The 24,925-nt window shown below is 39.2% G+C and overlaps 1 protein-coding gene across 5 annotated transcripts in view; it reads left to right on the forward strand.

Annotated features, from left to right (window-relative positions):
* The window catches only part of PDE7B (phosphodiesterase 7B), a 584,524-nt gene that overhangs the window by 528,694 nt on the left and 30,905 nt on the right, over nucleotides 1-24,925 (forward strand). For all 5 annotated transcript variants that reach the window (XM_058735376.1, XM_058735374.1, XM_058735373.1 and 2 more), the window contains 5 exons: nucleotides 15,618-15,769; nucleotides 17,973-18,036; nucleotides 19,961-20,056; nucleotides 22,126-22,226; nucleotides 23,718-23,849. In XM_058735376.1, the coding sequence (XP_058591359.1) occupies nucleotides 15,618-15,769; nucleotides 17,973-18,036; nucleotides 19,961-20,056; nucleotides 22,126-22,226; nucleotides 23,718-23,849 (545 nt within the window). The remainder of the gene's footprint in view (nucleotides 1-15,617; nucleotides 15,770-17,972; nucleotides 18,037-19,960; nucleotides 20,057-22,125; nucleotides 22,227-23,717; nucleotides 23,850-24,925) is intronic.

Here is a 24,925-nt window from a genome sequence, read left to right on the forward strand (position 1 = left end):
CCTTTTGTTACTCTGTTTCTCTACTTATAAACCCGGAACAATGATAGGTATTATTAGCTCAAGCTATTTTGTTCAGAGAACTGGGACCTCTGGGCAAAATTACCAAGTCAATGAAGTTTTTCTTTGACTTTTACACCTTCTTTTACTCATTCCGTTGTGCTAAGAGCTGGGGATTAAAAAGTACATAAGACATAGCCCCTGTCCTCAAGGAACTAACAGTTTAGTGGGTACGAAATAACTATGACAATTCTGAGATGCATGAATAACTGTTTTGCTGAATATAAATTGGGGGTGGGGTAGTTATGGGAACCCAGCACAAAACATCAGCAACTACTGGGAAACACAGGGAACAGACTTTCCTCCCAACTACCTTCTTTCTCCTCTCTCTGCCTCTCCACCCCCCCCTTCCAGCTGTTTCCAGAGCAGAGCCTCCCCCATGACTTTCCTTATGATACAGAGCCCCAAGCTTTAGACTGACTTCTGCCTTCTTCCATCAGAATCTATCTGATATTACCTACCTAATTCAAGCTAACTTATTCATTGATGGGTTAACTCTTTCCAGATATTTGCCTTCTGACTGGGGCTGTCCTTACATATTCCACCAGTCTTTTTGAGCATGCACAGTCTAGGTAAATTCCAATTCTTTCCCCCAAGACTGGTGAGTGGAAGAACCAAGACTTGAACCTGGTGATCTCACTGAAAGCCAAGGGATTTTTCCTTGGAATTACACTTTTTTATTCCACCCACTTATAGTGTGCTGGCTCTACCTAGCTAGACAGCCCTACTGGCTGAGCCTTCAGGTGGAGCAGTAGGACGGCGCTAAATATGGTGTACCTAAGTGAGGATGCAAGAGAACCCAGGGAAAATGGCACCTCTACCAGGAGTCCTTGCTACTCCTGGAGGTCCAGAAACTATGAGGGCACTGCTTCGTTATCCAGCCACACTACCTGCCTACTGGAAGGGCAGCTGGAGGTCCCAAGAGAGTGCAGATATCCACCCCGCCCCGCCCCCCAAACCCAGGATCACTGTTTTCAGCTATTGCTGCCGTGGAGGAACAGTAGTAATCTCCCCTCTGGACAAGGAAATCTCTAGGAGAAGAAGGTGTGTCCGCCTCATGTTTCACCACCAGCCCTGCCCAGTGTCTGGACCAAAGTAAACGTTTAGTTAATATTTGAAGAAGGAAAGGAAGGAAGTAGGGAAGAATGAGAGGAAAAGAGAAGGCAAAGGAAGAGAAGGGAAGGGAGGGAAAGGGAGGAGAGGGGAGACGAAAGGCTGCACTATCAAGACAAGCTTTCTGGAGGAGGGAGAGCTTTTGGAGAGTCTGGATGGACTCATGGGTTTGGATTGCAGAAGAGCATATGGAAGAGTGTTTCTATATGAAGATGAACAATGTTGGTTGGAGTCTGTAAGTAAAGATGAAATTTACATACAGTGAAATGCACAAGTATTAGGAGAAATGCATCTACTTGTGTAACCACCGCCATTATAAAGATAAAGCCAATTTCCATCCTCTCAGAAAGTTTCCTCTTACCCATTCCAGTCTTCCCCTGTTCCCACAGCACTCAGTTTTCTGAGTTTTCTGGTTACCATTCTGTAGATTAGTTCTGATTCTAAAAATTAATACAAATGGGATCATATAGTATGTGTTCTTTTGAATCTAGTTACTTCATAATGTTTCTGAGATGTATCCACATTGCTTGTCAGTAATTCATTCTTTTTTACCATTGACTAGTATTCCATTGTGAGAATTTACCTTGATTTGTTTACCTGTTTTCTGGTTGATGTACATTTAGATCATTTGGAAGGGAAAGGAAGGGAAGGGAAGGGAAGGGAAGGGAAGGGAAGGGAAGGGAAGGGAAGGGAAGGGAAGGGTGAGCTATTGAAACAATCGAGGATAGTTCTTCTCTTTGGTCATTCCACAAGTCTTATAACTGCCAAATCTCTACCAACTCTTCCTCCATACTGCCTCCTTCAGACACAGCAATTATACTCTTCACTCTGAACAATCCAGTGCTAATGATCTCGGGCAAAATAAACCTCAGTACAAACACTTCATACTCCTCTTGGTGTATTTCTATGCCACACTGCCCTTGCTCCCTGCCTTTTCATCCCCACAACTCCTACTTGAGCAGGAATGTCTACAACTTTAGTAGGTCTTGCGTGTATTAATTTTTTTTTTCCAATACAGGGTTTTTATATGCTTGTTTTTAGAGTTTAGAGCTCTATTGTCTCTGTAGCCCTAAAAATAGGAACATATTTTAGACCAACCACTCTACACCTGTACTTAGGCTTCACCTCATCTGGAAGGGCATGCAGAACCCTGTCCATTACCAGAAAGAATACAACCTCACTCAAACACATGTGGGATTCAGAGGGCAGTGCAAAAACTTCCTTGCATTTTGTCTCAGATTGGCTTTCACTGGTATATAGAGACCGCTTCCAATGGGTGCTTGTATGCCTCTTCTCTTTCTTATCTCTCTCTTCATTCCTCTTCTCCTGTCCTGTCCTCCAAGCCTCTCCACCGTGCCACACCCCCTACATACATACCAGGAGCCACCTTGCCTCTACCCTTTGGGGGTTATTTGACTCCAAAAAGGGCCAGGGGCAAGTAAATCATCATGTTTTTGAGAGTGGAACCCACTGGATTTTCTTCCTCTGGATCATATTTTCCGCTTTGTATGATAATTTCTAGGCATTTTCATACATAAAATATCCCTTGCCCATCACAGCTGAAATAGATATGAAAGTAGCAAAGTCAATCAAACGTCTATACTACCACCTTCCTTTTTGAGGTCAGAAACACTGTCTTAAAAATGTTGTATATGCAACTACCTAGCACAAAGAAGATGTTCAATAAATATTTGTAGGTGGAGCCTAATCAGTGTTTACCACACTGCTTAAGCACTGAGACCCAGTAGGACAAGTTGCCAATTCATGATTAAAGGGCTTCTATTTCATTCCTTGTCAGCTACCAAAGAGTAGTGTATGTTTATTAAATATCTGTTCCTGAGTTGAATATTATTTCACATTTTAGAAAACACATCAAGGACATATATATTTCCTGGAGGGAAGGAAGGGGGGAGAAAAGAAAGTGCCCATGAGCCACGTTGAACAAGTAAGATCAGGCTCTCAGAACACGTCTCAGTCAGCAGATGCCCTTCAGGTAAAACCTTAGGTGACTTTAAGGTTTTCCTCCAAAATGGTTAAACTAGAGGCCTGTGTGCATCCTGTCACGATTTTATTTTCAGCAGCTTGTTTGCCCAAGTACCTCCCACTCTTTCCCTTCCCCAGAAACTGCAGCTCTGTTCTGCATCCACAACAAAAATGTTTGCCTTTTCCAAAGCTTGAGGCACTAACCCAGGCCTGCAAATTTCTTTGTGTAATAACATAATAATCAAATCACGTTAAGTCAGTGTCAGTAATACATGTGTTTTCAATTTTAAAGCTCACAAGTGATTTATTATTCACCTCCTAATATTCCATTTGTATGTTTACTGCTAGAAACAAGAAAGTTACATACATAGAATCGCTTCCAAATTTTGCTATGAAGCTATTTCTCTGGTTGTCTTGTAGTTGTTTTATAAGTTGCCTTTCTATATTTCTCACTGTGACATTCCTATTCAATGATATCGATTTTAATCTTCAACTTTTAAATCTTTGTTGGTTTTAAAACACTTGTATTTGTGAATTATATTGACATTTCCTTTTATTATTTTTGTTTTACTATACTTTTTTTATTTTTTTTTAACATTTATTTATTATTGAGAGACAGAGGGAGACAGAGCATGAGCAGGGGAGAAGCAGAGAGAGAGGGAGACACAGAATCCGAAGCAGGCTTCAGGCTCTGAGCTGTCAGCACAGAGCCTGACGCGGGGCTCAAACTCACAAACTGTGAGATCATGACCTGAGCCGAAGTCGGGCGCTCAACCGACTGAACCACCCAGGTGCCCCTTACTATACTTTTTTAAAGGAGAGGAATCTGGGTATTGATGTATGACCATACCCCAGGGAAATAGGGTCCTATGCTGGACCTCACATGTCTCCTACTCTTTGTCCTTTCCCGTAAAGGATAAAATATAAGGAACTCTGTAGCATCATCTTCAAGGTCAGATATAGCTGGGTCCGAATCCCTGCTCTGCTACTTATCAGTTGTGTGACTTTGGATAAATTACTAAATTACAGATACATGGCTTCATCTATAAAATATACCCATTACCATCAACTTCACAATACCCACTTTTATGAAAATTAATAGGAAGACAAATGTATATGACTTAGTACATACTCAGTATTTCCTACTTCATCATTCCTAGCCCCAAGCCCTCTTGTTCTTGCTATGGATAGAACACATGGAATAAGAGGCCAGTTGCATTTGTTCTAGATTAAGTACATCCATTATATCTTTGGGAATAGTTTGGGTATCCATGCATTAGTAGTCATCTAAATCGATTCTTTCTTCTCTCTGATCTAGCTCCATGTGATAATATATAGCTTCCCATGGCCTGTTAATGATATAAGTCTTAATGGAAGCTTGTTCCTTAAGAGTGCCCTACACCAAGAGTTGTAGATGTGAATGCACCTAAGGTGCCACACCTAAGCCATAGAGAGCCATGGGCCATAAGAGACAAATCTCAATGCACAGATAAATATCTCAAGTTCCCTACTGCACTAGGGTGGGTATTTACATTTATAGAGTTATACTCCAACCACTGCTAATACCCACTTGATTCAATCCATTAAATCAAAGTTTTCACTCAGGTAAAACATCTTTCAAGTAGCCTTTGTAGCCTATAAAAGAAAAGGAAGTCACTTAAGATGCACTTAGTTTCCAAAGAATAAACTATAAAGGATCATTTTCTGGACACTTTTCAAGATACATGTTCTTATCCAGGCCTCTACCAATGGATAAACTCAGCACTAACCTACCACCATTCTCAAGATGTGCTTATAATCATCACAGAAAATCCAACAAATTGAGAAAAGAGCTAGACGTTCAAGTTCTTCTGCACAGAGGATCACCCTTGTTATCTGTTGTTAGATGAATGAATCTTTCCTCTTCTGGATAATTCATTCAATCCTACAATCCCATGGTAGCACCTATTTGGAAGCAAGGTAATGGGCTACAGTAATGACGGGAAAAATAAAAATCTTGCACCTCAATCAACAATCACCTCATCCTTTCATTTCTTCATTCAATAAGCACCTTTTTAGCCAGTCTACACACTATTTAAGACGTGGCCATATCCTGACGGGGCTTACAATAGCGAGCACAGCACCTGCTGCCTTGTCAGAGAGCTAAGAACGCCTGTTACTACCATATCAACTGCAATGCATTAAGAGGACTCCCAGAAGGACCTGAAGGTCTCTGACTGGGAAGTGAGGAGGAAATATTTGAGGTGGGCTGTTGTAGTGTGCATGACATTTCAACAGGTAAAGATAAAACTCAATGGAAAAGGAATGTGGGAATCAGTACAGAAGCAGAAAACCATAGGGGACCTGGTAGGAGGTGGGAAACAGCAAGAACAGAGACCTATTTATCTGCAAGGGGTCTGGCAGGAGACAAAAATGGAAAAATAAGTTGGCATCACGTTTGGAGAGCCGTGAATACCAGAATAAATAATATGAACTTACCTAAGTAGACACTGGGGAGCCACTGAAGAATTTGGAGCAGAGGGCTGACACAGTCGGGATTGTGCTTGAGGAATAAATCTGTCAGTGACAGGTGAGGTAGATTGGAGGGGACATCTGGGGGCTATCAGAAGGTTTGCCCAATATCCTGGGACAGGCGAGTGAAGAAGTAGCAGACCAAGTGAAAGCAGAGGAGCCAATGCACATTACAACACACATCTGGAATTTTCGTAGTGAAATGGAACAATTCAAATATCTATCTCCAGATAAAAGACCACATTTATTTTAAATATGTGCTGAGAATCAGGAAATTAATGCAGCAATTTTTAACCTCTGGAGACTTAGAATCAACTGCAGTTTGGTCACCTCAATTTGCTCACCACAAACCATTGCCCTCAAAACTCAGGATCTGCTAAACATTTCAAACTCTGAGAAGCCAAGGGTTCAATAAAACCGCATTGTGCCTGGAGTGTATTTCTTCTTTAGGATGGAGGAAATTTGATCTGCTCCTTACTAATTCATTCAAATTTCATTCAAACTGGGATTTTGAAAACCCTCTCTATTGCCCAAAGAACCTTGAGTTTATTTTAAAGGCCTTTTCCCCTCCTTTACAAAAAGGAAGTAATAGCTTTCCATTCATTCCTGAACCCAGGAAGTTAGAGATCCATAATCCCTAGGTTGGAATGGATTGTATGGTGGACAAAGCACCGGGCTGCAAACGGCACATTTTGCCAAAAACCAGTGTGTTGTGTGGCTGAGGACAAGCATATGACCTTCATGAATACTTTCTGAGCCTACTTCCTGGTGCCGATGCAGCAGGTGTGGGGACAGGGAACAAGAGAAGGGGGTCATTCTCTTCTATGACTCCTATCTGGTATGCTGGTACCCTCTTCACTGCCAAGAACATGAAAGAGAAATGGCAATTGAAAAAAATAAATATGTTAGGGGTGCCTGGGTGGCTCAGTCGGTTGAGCAACAGATTCTTGATTTGGGCTCAGGTCATATCCCAGATCATGAGATCAAGCCCCACTTTGGGATCTTTGCTGACAGAGCAGAGCCTGCTGGGGATTCTTTCTCTCCCTCTCTCTCTCTGCCCCTCCCCCACTTGCACTCTTTCTCTCTCAAAATAAATAAATAAACATCTAAAAAAAAAAGAAAAGAAAAATAAACATGTTAAAAAGTAGAACTCGAGAGGGGCGCCTGGGTGGCTCAGTAGGTTGAGCGTCCAGCTGCAGCTCAGGTCATGATCTCACAGACCATGGGTTCTAGCCCCACCTCAGGCTCTGTGCTGACAGCTCGGAGCCTGGAGCCTGCTTCGGATTCTGTGTCTCCCTCTCTCTCTGCCCCTCCCCTGCTCATGCTCTGTCTCTGTCTGTCTCAAAAAATAAATTTAAAAAAGCATTTTAAAAAATTAAAAAAAAATAAAGTAGAACTCGAGAAACAATTTACCCTGTCTTAAAGACTCCTCTTCCGCCTCCTCCTCCCACTCTGTGGCAGTGTTGACACAAAGCTCTTCTTCTAGTGACAGCCATCAAGGAGTCGTGAGTATTTGTTGTACACAGAAGAGCTAATGACATGGGGCTTTAATACATCTCTATTCAAGAGCTGATTTCAGAGAACTTAAAATAGCTGCTTTTAACTCAAATTGATTTCCCAACTTCAAGTTACATTTTCAAGTGATGGTGTACTTTGTTTGAGTTTATTTTCTTTCTCTTTCTTTCCTTTTCTTCCCGCAGTGTTTTGTTATTGTTGTCATTGATGTTATATGTATTTTTGTTTATTAGCTTTTTGGTATCACCACTGATTTTCCTCCTTTTCTATTAAAGGCTAAGGCTAGAAAGTGCCCTAGATGTTAAGGAATTTCATTTGTATTTTATCTCAATCCAACTGTTCAGGACTTCAAAGGTCATTTGTAATGACTATGTCTTAAAAATATGTCCCTCCATGTGCACACGGTCTCCACATTTGATGCTACAGGTCAAATAATATCCTTGGTTGTCATCAGTCCTCCCCACCATTTTCTAAGTGCTGGGAATACAGGAAGAAATAAACAAATATGGCCACTTATGACCACTGATGATTTTTGAAAGACTGGGATGGAGATCGTAACATATTTTACAAGGCTTTTTGGCAGCTAGTTCTTTCATGACTAAACACAGACTTTAATATCTAGAGATGCTAAACTCTGAAGGGTGGAATTTGAGTACTGATGTCATTACAGCCAAGTCTGAAGTATGAAATTTGCTGAAAGCACATGAAAATGAATCGAAGTATTTAATATGTTGAGAGGAGCATTAGTCTTATTCAGAGGCTGATGTCGTTAGCACCTCATCAAGACTACAAGCCCACATTGTACCTTTTAGAAATCATAGATATTATTTTTTATATACAGCATCTTTAAAATTTTTTCACCTTTTAAAGTAGTTTACTTAAAATTGTATCTGCAGAGCAAGTGCATCTTAGAAAAAGTTGTTTCACTCTTCAACCCTATGTTTTTCAAGAAAATTGCCATTCTGGACAATTCCTCTAGTTTCCAACTTTGTAGGGATCCTGAACCCTGAACTAGAAGAATTGGTAGCAAGAGATAAAGAGCTATGCTACAAATCTGCTTATTTGCGCTCCAAGGCACCTGAAATCGAGTGAATTAACTTTTTCTCATCTTTTTAAAACCTACATATTTAAAACTAGAATTTCAACCCGATTTCTCCAAGACTTATTGTTCTTGAACTGGAAACTGGAGCACAGACACAGGAAAGTCACTTAATCTGCTCATCATGTATTTAACACCTATAACTTGCAGGATATTGTGGAAATTCAAAGGAAACAAGCAGGAATGTGGCCTCCAAGACCAGTACAGCCTTATTAGAGCATCAGGTGTGTAAAAAAGAGTGAATTTGCAATCATACAGGGCACAGTTGAGGGTTACAGTGGGAGCCGATCACAGAAACAGTGGTAGGGGAAGGACCTGGGCCCTGGAACTCCTTGAGGGTTTGAGAAAATGATTTCAAAACTAACCTATAAGTTCTAGCATCTTGCACTTTTTAAACTAGCTTATTATTTAAAAGAGGCATTTGATGATGATATTTCTGTAAACTGAGATAATTAGTTCAAATTAAATCAACAAATTGTGCATAGAGTTTCCATTATGTGCAAGATTATGCACTAAATACAAGGGTTTACTGTTGTGTGCCAGTCTCCACCTATCAATAGCTAATGTTGTGGCTGGACCAACGCTTGTGGTTCTTATGGTTGCAAGATACCCTTGAGTAGTAACCATCAAGAAACTTTGAAAAAATAAAGGTTTATTACTTACAGGACCTGGAAATTACACAGCACACGTGGGGTCACACAGCAAAGTCATGGGTAGAAAGAGAGAGTGTGTGAGCACGGGCTAGTGTTCTTTATTGGGGTCGGGGTGGGGACCTAGGGTTTTGCAGACTCAACTTTTTATTGGTGAATTTAAAAGGTAAGAGTGGGGAATTTAAAGCACAGGAAGAGAAAAAATAAGTGGCCCACATGGTTAGTTATCGAAATCAACCAAGATCTCTAAAACAAGGGAGCCTCAGTGGAAGAGAGGTGACCTGGCTCTTTATTTAGTCCTGTGGCTGACAATGTGTTTATTTAGAAGAGCCTTCTTTGAAGTGGATTTCCCTTTGAAGCGAATGGCCCTGCGAGCAACGTTTAAGTCAGGCACTGGCATTACCAAAACCAAATTTTAAAAGCTGTCAGGACTTAACACTACAATTGCAAAGTTTGGTGAGATGATTTATGCTCTTGGGGGCTAATAAGTTCTTTATCCTAATAACTCTATAGTGCAAGACATGTTAAAAATCCTATAAAAGAAGAATAACAAAGCCTATGAATAGCCACTAACCCAGCAAAGACTTTCATTATTATTATCATCATCATCATCATCGTATAATATAGGTATTATAATGAGTACAATAATTATCAGAGTAGGGCATTTATTAATAACACATTATTTAAAACATTCAGGTGCATTAATGCTCTGAAAGTATTAAGTTTATGGGAGTTGGGTCTCCATGTTTGCTTGAGGCGAATTCTGCTCACTTAAATATAAAGGCATTCTTTGTTCTTATAGCACCTGCTTTATTTCTGCATCAGTTACTAACTATTCAGATTCAGGAAACAGTTGACACAGACCTTGCTTCTGTATAAGCAAGACTTATACGTTGACAGAAACAGTAAGTACGCTTATAGATTTTCTTATCCTAGATATTTATTCTGGGCTTAAGGTTTCTCCTTGTACCAAAATTTATCAGCCCCTATAAAGAGAATATGCCATGAAGAAGGTACTCAAAATGAAAATAATTTTTATTAACATTTTTTGTATTTAAGCCAACCCCAACTTGTGAAATTTAAAAACTACCATATCAGCAGTGCCAATATAAACTTCGTAACCCTAAATTAGTGTCTAAATTGTGCAGAGATGTGTTAATATGTACATATTTGTGAAATTTATAAATGAACAAGTGAGCAGAAAATGAATTTCACAGTCCAGGTCAATGCACACATAGATGAGGCAGTGAAACTATTCTGGATCACCATTTTAACTGTTCCAAATGAAAATTCGGGGACCAATAGCCCATAAAACGACAAAATCCAAGCAAAAAGCACCATTACAATAACTGTGAATGCCTTTAAATAATGACTTGTTTAATTATATAAAGATATTAAATAAACAGCAAGTCGTTATTAGGCACATCACTAAGACTCTCCAGATTTTCACGAGTTGAATTCAGCTGAACTATCTGTAAAGTGAAGCCTAATCATTTAAACTTCTACCCAGATATGCATATCACTATACCCCTAATTACCAAAGTCAGTACACTGGTTATTCACTGAGAGTTCTTTTGGAAATAAATGTATCCGATGTTATTCAATAATTGTATAATACATTTGAACACTTCAAAAAGCAGTGCCTGGGGCAAGCATACAGCATGGCAATCTATTCACGTGTTGTTTCTTCTACGGATTTTTTTCTCCCAACCGCACCTTCAGCTTATATCCTAATTTGTCGTGATCTCACAGAGCAGAAAGTGCTCCCTAAATTACAGTTAACAGATAAGTTATTAATGCTGTTTTAAATAAATTTATCTTTCTTGCATTATTGAATGTTCTCCTTTTTAGAGAGCTAGCCTGAGGATTTGTTTCACTTAGCTTCATGTACGTCTTCAAATAAACCCCATTGTTTTCATAAGCGGCTACCTGAAACCAATTCTGAAATATTTTCTTACCTGGTAAAGAATAACCCAGATAGAAGTGCCGAATGGCATGATCATGGCTTGATTGGTATTTTAGAAAAAAATGGCCACCAGTTAATGCTGCAGCAGGGTACATAGCTGCCTGCCAATCTCAGGAAGTTCGAAACTGCACAAATAAAGACTATACCTCATGATAACCAATTTGTTCCAAAACTTTGAAAATCCTCACGGTGAATAACATTGTATGCTACCTTTTTTTAACCTACAGGCTACCACGGAAAATTAACCATGAGACGGTTTTATTGTCTAGATTTATTTTAATATTGAGCATGTTTTACATTATCTGAGCGTGTGCACCAAAGATATAAGACAGGGTAAGAACCAGGGCAGTGGGGTACTTACTTCATACTCCAACTTAGAAAGGGTGCCAAATAGCTCAGTAATCAAGGTATATCCTATTTTAAAGCAATATTTTTTAAATAACAGTTAAGGCCAAAAAATATCAAAAATGTAAATAAAGATCGAAAGAGACCTACATTCTGGCATGTTGGTGGACTACTATCTGTTTGACTACAAGGTAAAAAAAATAAGCAGGGAAGAAGGGAATCTTGCCATGTTCTTTGGCTTAAGGGCAAAATGGATCTAAGTTAATACTTGATAGCATCATTAGATTAGCAGTATTTTTGTCAACATGGTAACTGCAATGAATACAAACCATTATTTCCTATCATCTGTCTTTACTATATGTAACTTAAGTGTCATTATCTTACCTATGAATCTGTTTAAAGTATCACACCATTTAGAAAGCTGAATGGACGTTTACAAAGGAATACAGTTGATACTTGAAAAACATGAGCTTGAACTGTGTGAGTTCCCTAACACAAAGATTTTTCTCAGTAAATACAGTACAGTACTGTAAATGTATTATTGTCTCTTCCTTATGATTTTCTTAATAACATTTTCTCTAGTTTACTTTATTGTAAGGATATAGCATATAACACATGTAATGTACAAAATACGTGTTAATCAACTGTTTATGTTATCAGTAAGACTTCCAGCCAACTGCAGGCTATTAGCAGTTATGTTTTTGAGGTGTCCAAAGTTATATGCAGATTTTCAACTGCACAGTTAATGGGCCCTCTCCAGTTCCCACATTGTTCAAGAGTCAACTGTAATCCATAATTCGAATTTGCTATGTTTGTGGCATACTTCCATCTTTCAGGCTTACCTTGTTTACTTCTGGTGCCATTATGGAAATGCTCTCAGCCACATAGGAGATTTTCTTTTAGTTTCTTAGAAGGGGGGAATTTTCATAGAATGCTAAAAACAGAATAGATCATTGTATGGCTTTTTCCTTTTAGATTTATACATAACAGGAATAACTCATTTCATTTACTTATCGACATACTTGCTCTCATTCTATATAATTCTACATATAACCATCACATTTCTTTCCTCCACCGTGTAGCAAAACTCCTTGGGCTGTCTGCACTTGATAGCATTGCCTGAGATTTCTCTTCTCATTCTCTCTTCTTTATATATAAAATGCCTTCAGATTTACAGAAGATTTTCAAGGATAGGATAACATTCATATACCCTTTACCCAGATGCACCAATTATTATTTTGGCCTATTTGTCTTTGCTGTATATTTTTTCATAACCCTTTGAGAATTTGTTGTGCACATCGTGCCCCTTTATCCCTAAATATTTCAGCATGTCTTTTCATAGAAAAAAAGGCATTCTTTTGCATAACCACAGCTCAGTGATCAAATTCAAGAAATTTGTAGATAGACTATGACTATATCATATCCAAACTTCACAAATTATTCTAATAAAGTCATTTTTGGAAAACTTGCTCTGATCCAGGATCCCATTCAGTCATGCAAATGCACTTAGAGCATGATATCTGGTATCCGTTATCCTAAAACAATACCAGAGGCTATCTTTGACTTTCACAACATCAGCATTTGTTAAGAGCACAGGCTGATTATTTTTTAGAGTGTCTTTCAACTTAGGTTTTTCTGATGTTTCCTCTTTCGGGGGGGTTGGCTGTGCATTTGAAGCAGGAACAGAGCATTGGCAATGTTGCGTCCTCAGTGCATCACACCAAGAGGCATGTAATGTCACCTTCTCCCATTATTGGTGGTGTGAACTTTGACTACTTAGGGAAGATAGCGCCTCCTCCACTAAAAAGCTACGCGTATTTTCCTTTCCAATTAGTAAATCTGTAAGGAGATACTTTGATACTATAAATTATCCTGCTGCTCTTTAAACTTTCACCGAATAATTTTAGTGTCCACTGATGATTTGGGCATGAAGCAATTATCACCATAAAAGTTGCAAAATGGCAATTTTCTGACTCTATTGGCTCACACTCTCTGCAAGGAAGAGCTTTCCCTTCTCATTTATTTACTTACTTAGTTGTTTACCCATCAGTATGAACTCGTGGGTTCTTCTTTCAGTCAGTGGTTTATAACCAGCTCTTCCACTATTTATGTTGATGCTCAAAGTTTCCCCTATTTGTTCACAGGGACCCCCTTCAGGTCATCTCCTCTGTCATGTTTAAATGATCTCATCATTTATCAACCTCTCCCTTATCTTCTGGCATTATTAGAAGTTACAGTCCTTCCTGTACTTTGCGGCCCCGGTCCTAGACTCGACCATTTCCTCAAGGTGGTCTGGCTCCTTTTAGTGAGAAATTGTCTTTTAAAACCAAAATCTGGAAGCTAGACGCGTGACTAGGGTGTTGTTGTTTCTAGGTTGGATAAAATGTGCTCTATTAAGTGCATAGTTCAGCTCATTTTGACAAATTTATACACCCGTGGTCAATTTTCAGTCTGCATTGTACTTGATCTATTAGCAGCATTTGATACTGAGGACATCTTCCTCCTTGCAATATTGTCTTCACTAGGCTTCTGAGAAACGATCGTTTGTTTAGGTTTTTTTTTCACCCCCATACCCACTGGATAGTCCTTCTTAGTCCTTTTGATTTTTCTCTGTTCTTCTCTATATCCTTTTAAAGTTGAAATATTGCAGAACTCAGACTCTGATGCTTTTCTCATCTGTATGCATGCTCACTCCCTAGTTAATCTCATCTGACAACTCTCGGATTTGTATCTCTAACCCAGTCTTCTCCCCCAAGCTCTGGGTTTTATAGCTACTTATTTCTATCTGACATCTCCACCTGAATTTCCAGTAGACATCCAAATTCAGCACATGCAAAACTGAAATCCCCTGTACAACTGCTCTACCTGCAGCTCTCCCGTCTCAGGGGGTGGCAGCTCCATTCTCCCAGTTATTCGGGGCAAAATATACTCTGGATCCCTCCCTCTACTTCTGGTTCCTTCACTGGTCTCCCCCCTGCCCATGATTTCTTGCCATCATCTCTTGCCTGGATCATTCCAATGGCCTCATAACAGCAGAGCCTTCTTCAGATCCATTGTCTCCCTCTCTCTACCCCTCCCCAGCTTGCACTCTCCCCAAAATAAATATTTTTTAAAAAATAGAAAGAATTTCAGCCAAATAGCATTTCCAGAGAACAGCAGGTTTTGCCCAGCCCGAATTAAGCCTCTGCATGCATAATGGAACCTAAGGAACAAACTGATTTTGGTAGGTGTCTACCATTGGGGAAGGCCACATTGCCCACTGTTTCTCTATCCATTGTGATTCTGAGTTTCCTAAAGGAGAAGGGAAGACAGGAGGAAGCATCAGAGAATCCAGAATTTCTTTATATACGAACTGTACGTGTTTCTACTAGAGTGTTCAATTTTTATTTTTTTTAATTTTTTTTAACGTTTATTTACTTTTGAGACAGAGAGAGACACAGCATGAACGGGGGGAGGGTCAGAGAGAAGGAGACACAGAATCTGAAACAGGCTCCAGGCTCTGAGCTGTCAGCACAGAGCCCGACGCGGGGCTCGAACTCACGGGCCGCAAGATCATGACCTGAGCCGAAGTCGGCCGCTTAACCGACTGAGCCATCCAGGCGCCCCTAGAGTGTTCAATTGACTCCAGATTCAAATTGGGCAGAAGATGTCTCTTATGTGACCCTGGAGTGACTCATAGAATTTCAGCTGAGATAAGACATACCTTGACAGGCATTCAGATAATGTGCTTGGAGTATTTCTAGACAGTCACCACAATGTCAATAGTCAAGTTTTGAAAGGCCCATGTCACATGAGTATTAAAATATCTCTACTGACAGGATCAGGCTTTCATGGCCACCAGTAAAAGAGAATATACTCCATTACAAAGTAGACACCCTCTCTGCTTCTCGTCAGGGAAATCTAGGTCCCTTCTGAACGGAGAGTATTGATTCCTTTGCCACTGATGTTCTGGGACATTAGGAAACATTTTCCTCGTGTATAAGCTAGTGTATTTAATTCAGAGACTGTAGGATGAGAACCTGGTCTAAATTTTTGAGACTTGGCTTTAATATCACAGAAAAAGCATAACTACTCCTTTCAAATGCATGCAAAAGTATGTGGATTTCACTTACAAAGCATACCAGTGTCATTAATAAGAAAATGATGTTTTTAATTTATGGATTTCATGTCTTCCAAAATTACATTCAGAAATGTCTTGACATTTTAATGAATGTAATATATACGAAAGGTCATTTTCGTTCTAGAAGAACTTCAGATGTAGAATTAATAGACTATTAGTCTTTTCAATTTATCTCCTTTATAATACATTGTATTTTTACATAGTGGAGAAAATAGGGTTTATTAAATATGTAACTTCTTATTTGATTACTTTCCACAGATACAACACACTCAGGGGAAATTGGCACCAAGAAAAAGGTGAAAAGACTGTTAAGCTTTCAAAGATACTTCCATGCATCAAGGCTGCTTCGTGGAATTATACCACAAGCCCCTCTCCACCTGCTGGATGAAGACTACCTTGGACAAGCAAGGGTGAGTCAGTTACCTCTCTGTTCCCTCCCATCAGGCTAGTGGCCAAGAGTACATGCCTCAGTTGATAGCACTGGGGTTGGAGTCCAACTTCTGCCACTGAGACGCTCTGTGATTCTGGCTAGTTAACACGTCTGTACTTTTCTTCAAATATGAAATGAAGTTAATAGAAACACCCACCCATAGGGCTGATGCAGAGATTAAATGAGGTAAAGCATGTTTACATGTTTTATATATTCATGCCTAGCACATGCTAGCTATTTTCATTTTTACAAATGGGCAAAACATATGTGCATAACAGTAAGTAAGTAAAATTTTGAACTGACGGATTACCACTGAGAGAATAACTAAATCTTTAAGCCCATTGAATTATCTCCTTGTAATAGCTACACTGAAATTAACCCAATAATTACCAACTCCTTTTTTTTTTTTAATGCTTATTTATTTGTTTTGAGAGAGAGAGGGAGAGTGAGGGAGGGGCACAGAGAGAGAGACCAACTAGGCTTCACTCTGTCAGCATGGAGCCTGATGCGGGGCTTGATCTCCCAAACCATGAGACCATGACCTGAGTGGAAAAGTGGAAATCAAGAGTCCGGTGCTTAACCAACTGAGCCACCCAGGCGCCCCCAATAATTACCAACTCTTAATTCCATTTACATCTATCAATACAGTGCATTGTCCTTTGTATAATTTTTATTTCATTTAAATAATTTTCACTAATTTTACAATTATTTTTACCATTCATTGATCAAGGGTTGAAACTAACATGTGACTATCCAAAAAAAAAGGTTAACAAGTTATCTCTAGCCTAAATTGTCAAAGGAGTTTAAATTTCAAGATAAACTGGCATAGTTTAAACAAAGTCAGAAGTAGTGTCTTAGAGTTTATATGCTATGTAATATTATGCTATCTATATACTATTAAGAAATATATATTATTAATATATAGTATTAATGACTAAGCAGCAAGTAATATCAGAAGAACTAATTCCCAACATTAGATCTAAAAAAGGTGGGGGTGGAAATCACTCCTTCTAACAACTTAAGTCTTGAAATTGAGTGAATGTCTGGTTGGTTGGTTGGTTGGTTGGTTGTTTGGAGAAAGAAGAACAAGCCTGAGATCCCAGCACTGGAGCATCAATGACAGAGCACTCTCGTGCCCCCCTCCCCCGCCGAGCAACCACCCCTCAAGAGAGGTGACACAGACATGTATAAAGAGCTGTGGGTCACAAGTCAAGAAGATATCAGGGATCAAGTCCTGGTCCTGCCTTTTGTATTTGACTTGGGTAAAATGCTCAGCCACTCTAAATCTCACAGATAGCCTATTATTCTTTCATTTTTCTGATAATGTTGTGAAGGTCCATGACAAGACCTTTGGACTTTATTGGAAGATGCAGGGAAGACCTGTAGTGGCAGGAGAGTGAGCTTGTCCTTACTGGAAGGGGTGGCTTTGAGAGGAGAGAGGAAGGTCAGTCGCAGAAGCCATAGTGAGGATAGAATCAGCAACCACAGCTTTGCATCTGAGAGTTAAAAACCATCTAAGCATGGGGTATTTAAAAAAGAAAAATAGGATGACAAGTCTACATTGGACAGTAGGTCTTTAAATTATCCAGTATTTGCATTTGCCCACTCCGGTTTCCTATCTGTTAGAGTGTATTAGAGTGGTTCATTTCGCATTTAGTCCACATTGAGCAGAATAAGGTGCTCAGCAATCATTTTTACTTCATTTTTTTTTTAATTTGATGTAAACATTCTCAAGTATATAGTAGTTTGTGATGTAGAGACTTTACTGAACTACAATTTTAACAGATAGCAAATTTCATGTGTGCTTATTATGTACAAATACTATTCTAAGCACTCTACATACACTACCTTATTTAATACACACAAAAATCCTCTGAGGTAGGCAATATTATCAGCCATATTTTTCATATAGGAATCTGAGGTACAGAGAGGTTAAGGAACTAGCCCAAGTTCCCACAGCCAGTAAGAGATACGGCTAACACTGAACCAGCCAGTTTGATTCCAGAGCCTGTCCCTTTTACACTGTTGTTATTAGTACATAGAGTAAGGTTTGTTTTCCCACAGACCAGACAGCAGTGTGCTACTATCTTCAACTTCTCAATTGTTTAATTCATTGTCTGAAAGTAAATGTTTAAGTCTCCGTTATGATTCATTGGAGTGCTGTTTTTTGTTTGCCTTTTCAGCATATGCTCTCCAAAGTGGGAATGTGGGATTTTGACATTTTCTTATTTGATCGCTTGACAAATGGTAAGTCACCCAAAAGAATTCTATTTTCAGACACTGTTATTCTTTTTCCTTCTTTTTCCATTTTCATAAGTCTGCAGCCACTCGAGAAGGGCCAGGGCAAGGGAAAATTGGTTCAGATGAAAAGTAAGGACTGAATTAGGCCTTAGAATCTTAAGACCATTTCCTTCTGGCCTTGATGATCCCAAAGGAATTTGGAAACCACAGATTAGATTCTTTCCTCGCAGAATACTTGGGCCACATCCAGACGGAGGAAGTTCATTGTTAGTGGGTGAAAACCAGAAACATTAAAGCTCATCTGATCAGTCCTGACTCTTACAGGGCAGACATTTGTACATTTTCATTAAGTGAGCTGAATCTTCCCCAGTGCAAGTATTGTTCAGAGAGGCTGGGCATCATTGGAGGAAAACATTAGCTGATGACAGTGTGTAGAAGTGTAGGTTGCAGCTGAAGGGGAAAATAGACATTCCCATTGATTTCACTTTTAAAATCATGGTGCCTATAAAGATTTTGCTTAAGAAAATAAAATCTGATTATACATTCATCTGCCCATTAAACAAATGCTGATAGGCCTAGAAAGCCAATGAAAGGAATCTTATCTGATGCTGACCTTCACATGCTCCACCATCGACCGGGCTTGTACTTTAAGTCATTACAGATGGTTTTCTCACCATTCCATTACTTGACAAATAACATACAGTTGAGAGAGACAGTCTAAGCCCATGAAGCTGAGCTTCACACTGTGGAAAACTAACTAGCCATATAAGGATGGACCCCACAATCTTATATTTCACTTTGCTCAAATCAACTGAGAAGTGGGTGCCAGTAGATGAAATCAATTGTGAATGAAAGGATTTGTCCAATGATATTTGTTCAAAAGAGAGTATAATCATGACTCTCATAGAATAAGAAATGATTCTGTGTCAAAGAATTTAACTCAGGGAATTTAACCTGTCAAAGATTTAACTCAGTTAGAGATCCAGTAAGATGCTACAGCTAGTTAAAGGAAAATTCAGAGAACAACACATATATAAACAGTAAGAAATGCTCAAATGAACTTATAAGTAGCTGTAAAACTGGGAGAAAATCTACTGCATTTTCACCCGAGTGATTTCGTTTGCATGTATATGGACAAGAACGACTCGCAGTGCTGTTAGTTACCTACAGCTTTGAGAGTTATGAAATAGCTCAAAGACAATGGAAGCTGCAGAAGCACAGGATCAGGCACCCTGGAAGAGTGTGTCTAGGCAATACTTAGTTTTCCACTGAAGACATCCAGTCATCATCTTGGTCCATTCCAAAGTCTTTCATAAATTCTATCATGCTTTTAAAATTCAAACTCATTGTTCTTTAATAAATTAACACATTTTTATTCAGGAAGGAAACAATATTTCCTGAACGCTTACAAGTCACTATTGCTTCAATTTTGCCTCTCTGATGGTTGTAAACTATCTCATGGTCACATCTCATCTTGGGTGATTTTTGAATGGGGAGAACAAGCAATGGCCATTAAGCAATGCGATGACTTGGATACGCCTGTGACTCTAAGAATTAATTGGAAGCAACTTAAGACACATTGCAAGTGACTATTAAACTGTGTCTTTAAAAAATACACACACACACACACACACACACACCCGTGTGTGTGTCCCTGATACAATAGTCAGACTCCTTCTAACTCTTAATGCTTTCATTGCCTTTGGTATAGAGTGAAGGTCTGAGCTAGCTCGTTTCACTTGTTCGGTACGAGACAACCTAGGATCAAACCACAGTCATAGTATCCTTTATACTTGAAAGAGTTCAAAACTAACAGGGAAAAGGAGACCTATCAGAGACCTTCCATTACAGAAACTTTGGATTCTTTTGTCAGTCTTGATAGTTCAGTGGTGATAAAAATGTGTTGAAATAGGTGACTGTTTTCCTGTAGGAAACAGCCTGGTAACACTGCTCTGCCACCTCTTCAACACCCATGGACTCATTCACCATTTCAAGTTAGATATGGTGACGTTGCACAGGTTTTTAGGTAAGTCTTTATTTCCATATTCTACCTCCTTTCCCCTGAATTATGGCAGTCCATAATATTCTTCAACGTTAAGTGGCAAGAACAAGAGCAGGGTAGATGAAGACCTCAAGTTAATCTTAAATTATCCCATCTTAATTTTAAAATATGGTTTACCCATTTAAATCCTTGAAAACAATATTTACTTGGTCATGTTTATAAGAGATAAAAGCTACATAAAGAAAACAATCAAGAGCATGTAACTGTTAAAGAAATTATTGATCTGCTTACATATCAGCAAAACCCCAGTTAACGTGTGCCTCAAATAATTCCAATCTGGACACGAGTTGCTGAAAGTCTTCAGTAGACTTTTTTTTTTAGATAATAAGAACTACCATTTATGTAGTGCCCCCTACATGCAAGATGCTCTCAGTATATTATCTCTAACCATTTCAACAAGTCAGCAAATTGGGTGTTGTCACCACCATTTGGCTCACAGTTAAGGAAAAGTAGAAAGACGTTTCATAACTTACTCAAGGTCAACACTTGTAATTGGCAGAGCCTCAGTCCAAGCCCAGGTCTGTCTGACTTGAAAGCCTGCCATGTTTCCACTCAACTCCGCCCCATCACTCTCTATCAAAAACAGCCCCAGTTCTTACTGGACTTTGTGCACATGATTATCTGCCAAATTATCCAGGGCACATTTTTAATCACCATATAACTTCCTGATGCCACTTAGCTTGTTTCTGGCTCCTTTGATGTGCCCTATGGCTATGCTTTGGATTTGGAAGCTGACTTAATGCCTCCAGAGTAAAGTAACAGTGACATGAGAGCAACAGAAGTAATGACAACCTACCCTATCTGGTGCTTAAATATGCTGGGAACCCTTCTAATGACTCGCATATATTAATACATTTAATCCTTAGAGCAGCTCTTTGAAATTGGAACTATGGTTATCCCCATTTTATAGAGAAGGAAACTGAGGAAACTTATGGTTAAGCAATTTGCTCAACATAAATACTAAGTGATAGAGCCAGAGTTTAAATGTAATTGTTTTTAAAACCTGTAAAATAAGTAATACGTGGCACAAAAGAAATATTTGAAAACAGCTCTAACGTGGCTCAGTTCCAGAAACACAAAGGACCTCAGGCTAATTGAGTTTAGATTTCTTGGGCAAGGTAATGGCCACAAACTGGCCAAATAATGTTTATTTGTCTAAAGAAGGAGAACACAAGATACTTTGGACATGTGTATGCACACAGAGTAACATAAAGACTGTAAAAATTTGATGATAGAAATAACACCAGAATTCAGAGCAAAATTCGTAGCATGGGCTGAGAAAATATGGCCACACTTGCAAATCTGGACATTCTGTACACACTGAATATATTGCATCCTAAGCATGCCCTGACTGTTAACTAAAGCAGACTAATTGCTTCTGTAATTAGCAAAACAAAATGGCCTTGCTTATGTCTCTACTCGGTTCCAAGAGCACTCTGGTCCTTACACTGGAAGGGTATGAGAGATGCTAACTTAAATCTGAATAAGATAGAAATAAAACCAAGCTCTCCATTCGGTCAACACAGTACTTTGAATTTCTGTCTGAAGTAACGTCAGATTTGTTTTCGCCAGTGTTTGCTGTTCAAGTGATAAGCCAATCTTTGGACATCAGGGGTCTGATGCTCTTTAAAAGGAAACCTCTTTTATGACATATTATTCATAAATGGCAGCAAACTTAAATAATTAAACTATAGTGTGAAATAAAGTTGTCCTTTTCCTACATATTTATTTTTCCAATGAATGAAAGCCTTGATGAATGCCAGAAAGGGGTGATTTATGAAGGTGGTGAGGAATCCCAAGGGCCTCACAAATCCTTTTAGCCTTTCTCCCGTCTGCCCTCCCCCTCCTCCTCACTAAAAACAGCCCAGTAGAGCTGCCAAGCTTGCAAACCACATTTATTTTTAAAGGATCCCCAGGCTGCACATTTTGGAGACACTGATATTTTTTAAGTAAAAGGGACCCTCAACAGTTCAGAGCTAGTCTGCCCTTCCTGTTTTGGTTCTAGCTGATTGAGTTATCTGTTTGCCTCCTAGTCATGGTTCAAGAAGATTACCACAGCCAAAACCCATATCACAATGCTGTTCATGCAGCCGATGTCACCCAGGCCATGAACTGCTACCTGAAGGAACCCAAGGTAAAGCAAGACTCAGCCACCGCCTCAGCATTGGAAATGCCAAGTAAACTGCCTGCTAAGCCCCAAATCACCCAATATATCAGAATCACTGTGTATGGATCATTCACAATATGAACACAGATTATTTCCACTAAAGTTCCAGTATCAGCTCTGAAAATTATACGAAAGAGAATGAAAATTTTCTGATTTTTTTTCCTCATAATTTCTGTATTTTTGAGCCTGCATTAGGACAAAAACAACCCTCTCCGTGACAATCTACATCTTAGATATCTTCAAAACTCTCAAGAAATCATTTTGCCTTGGACCTTTGCCACCAGTGTTACCCGCAGTGAACTTTTCTGGGAAAATCTCCCACCTCATGGTTTTTGATCAATGAATAGAGTCAAAACTCCTCAAAACTCAAGCTCCATTTCCTATAAGCCAATGGGGCATCCTGATTCAGGCCCAAGAAAATTTGTGACTTCAAAGATCTCAAAGTATGTTCTGATGCAACAAACGAATCCAATACTAAAAACATAACAATAATATTCATTAGTTGAAATATAAGCATTTTTAGCCATATAAAACTTAGTTGCTAGAACATACAGGATGAATTTTCTTAAGCTTTTTCAAAAATGATATCCTAGTCCAAGTCTCTGTTTAGTTCAGTTTTAATATCAATCACTAAATATATAGATGCCAGACAGGCATTCCCAAAACAAAACTGGGTAGATGCCTCACCCTTATAAAATATCCCATTAAAGGTTGTGTTTTTAATCTGTAAGTTGTCCAAAAATTGTAATATATCGCACCGTAGTATATTTAAATTTAGTGCTAGATTTGCATTCTCCTGCTTGGTTTCTTAGTGAACAAAAAAAAAAAAAAAAGACAGATTCTTACACATTCCCCCACTATTTATTACACATTGAAGAAATATGCAAATTTTGTAATTCAGCCCACTCTTGATTTCATATTCAGTGGCAATGATATAGTGGATGGTTGAAATACACAAATGATTTTTTTTTAACGTGTCCATTACTTTGGCTTTAAATTTTTCCTTCATTCACTGCTTTCTCTAGGAGCAAGGCTGATTTGAGGCTCTGCCTTCTTCCCGCTCACCAGAGAGCAGTCTTGCCAGCAGTGCAGGAATACCACTGCACCAACAAAAAGAAACAGATGGGATGCCTGGGTGGCTCAGTCAGTGGAGCATCCAACTCGATTTCAGCTCAAGTCATGATCTCACAGTTCGTGAGATCGAGCCCTGCACAGAAAAAGAGAGAGAGAGAGAGAGAGGGGAGCAGTGGGAAGAGGAGGGTAGTTGAATGAATGATCCAGAAAGATTTGACTTGCTTAATTCCCTTCCATGCTGTCCTTTCCTCCCTGCCATTCCATGTGACTATCACCTCACTGACTGCTTCAAGAGGGTAAAGGTCAGGATGAAAGCCTAAAAACTACTGTGCAAAACTATGTGCATAAACATCAATCAGTCTCCCAATTTGATTTTTTTAACAGCTCGCCAGCTTCCTCACACCCCTGGACATCATGCTTGGACTGCTGGCTGCAGCAGCACACGATGTTGACCACCCAGGAGTGAACCAGCCATTTTTGATCAAAACTAACCACCATCTCGCCAATCTATACCAGGTAAGGGAACCCAACATTGAGGCACAGTTCAGCCAACTGCCTTAGGCCCAGTCCTGGAGCCTGAGTCTCATCTTTGGAGTTAACCTTTATTCAGGGCCAGCCTCAGTGACCACAGCCACAGAGCATGGATTTGAAATAGGTCTAGGATATCCCAAGGTAGATTAAATTGGTATCACAAGGTAGATGAAATTGTCCAATGTAAAACAAGATCTCTGAGCCTACCCTCTCAGATGTGAGAATGTCTGTCTCCCTGGACACCGTCTCATATATAACGGCCAATTGAAGCCAGTCCTTGTAGGACCTCTATAAATGATACTTCCCAGCTCCAATCCTAATTCAAATTTATGTCTTTAAGGCATTTCTGAACTTGACTGGCCTCTAGGTCAGAGTATGTTATCAAAGACAATAGGCATATTTTGTTGTTCTAAAATAGGCCAGCAGTATGAGTAGGTTGGCCTGGAGAACTTTTATCTCTGATGTTACTTAAAATAGTAAACTTTAAATCATAAATGAATAACTCCCAGAATTTTTAGTATGGGTCTTTGGAGACCTTTGGTTGTCTGTCACAAAATCATTGCAAACAAGGTAGTCATTGATCTCAATTTTAGTAGATCTTTTGAAAAAACACAGTGCTGAAAAATTCCTGACAGATCCCTGTAAAGCACAAGTGGAACTTGAAAAAAAGAAAAAAAAAAAAAAAAAGCCTTTCTCCATCCAATTGATTAGCTTTTAACATCAGTAGGAACTGGCATTCCAAGGTTTATGGATCCACGTGGCCAGCCAGCACCCAGAGCCTGGATAGATGTAGCCACACAGAGGGGACAGGATGACAGAACTAAGAAAGATTTTGTTGATGAGCTATAAATTAAACAAAGAAAAATAAAAAATAAAGCTAAACTTTCTAAAGCATCTCACAAGCTAAATTTATTACTTAGAAAAACATAGACCTGAATAATGGGACTGAAAGCCCCCAGATGGATTTTCTATTCCTGTCAATTCTGTTTTTTTCAAATGTCTTTTATTAGACAAAGGAAATCAATCAACAAAATTGGCTACTTGATCCATTCCCATATAAA

The sequence above is a fragment of the Neofelis nebulosa genome, chromosome 6, assembly GCF_028018385.1.
Source record: "Neofelis nebulosa isolate mNeoNeb1 chromosome 6, mNeoNeb1.pri, whole genome shotgun sequence".
Classification (NCBI taxonomy): domain Eukaryota; kingdom Metazoa; phylum Chordata; class Mammalia; order Carnivora; family Felidae; genus Neofelis; species Neofelis nebulosa.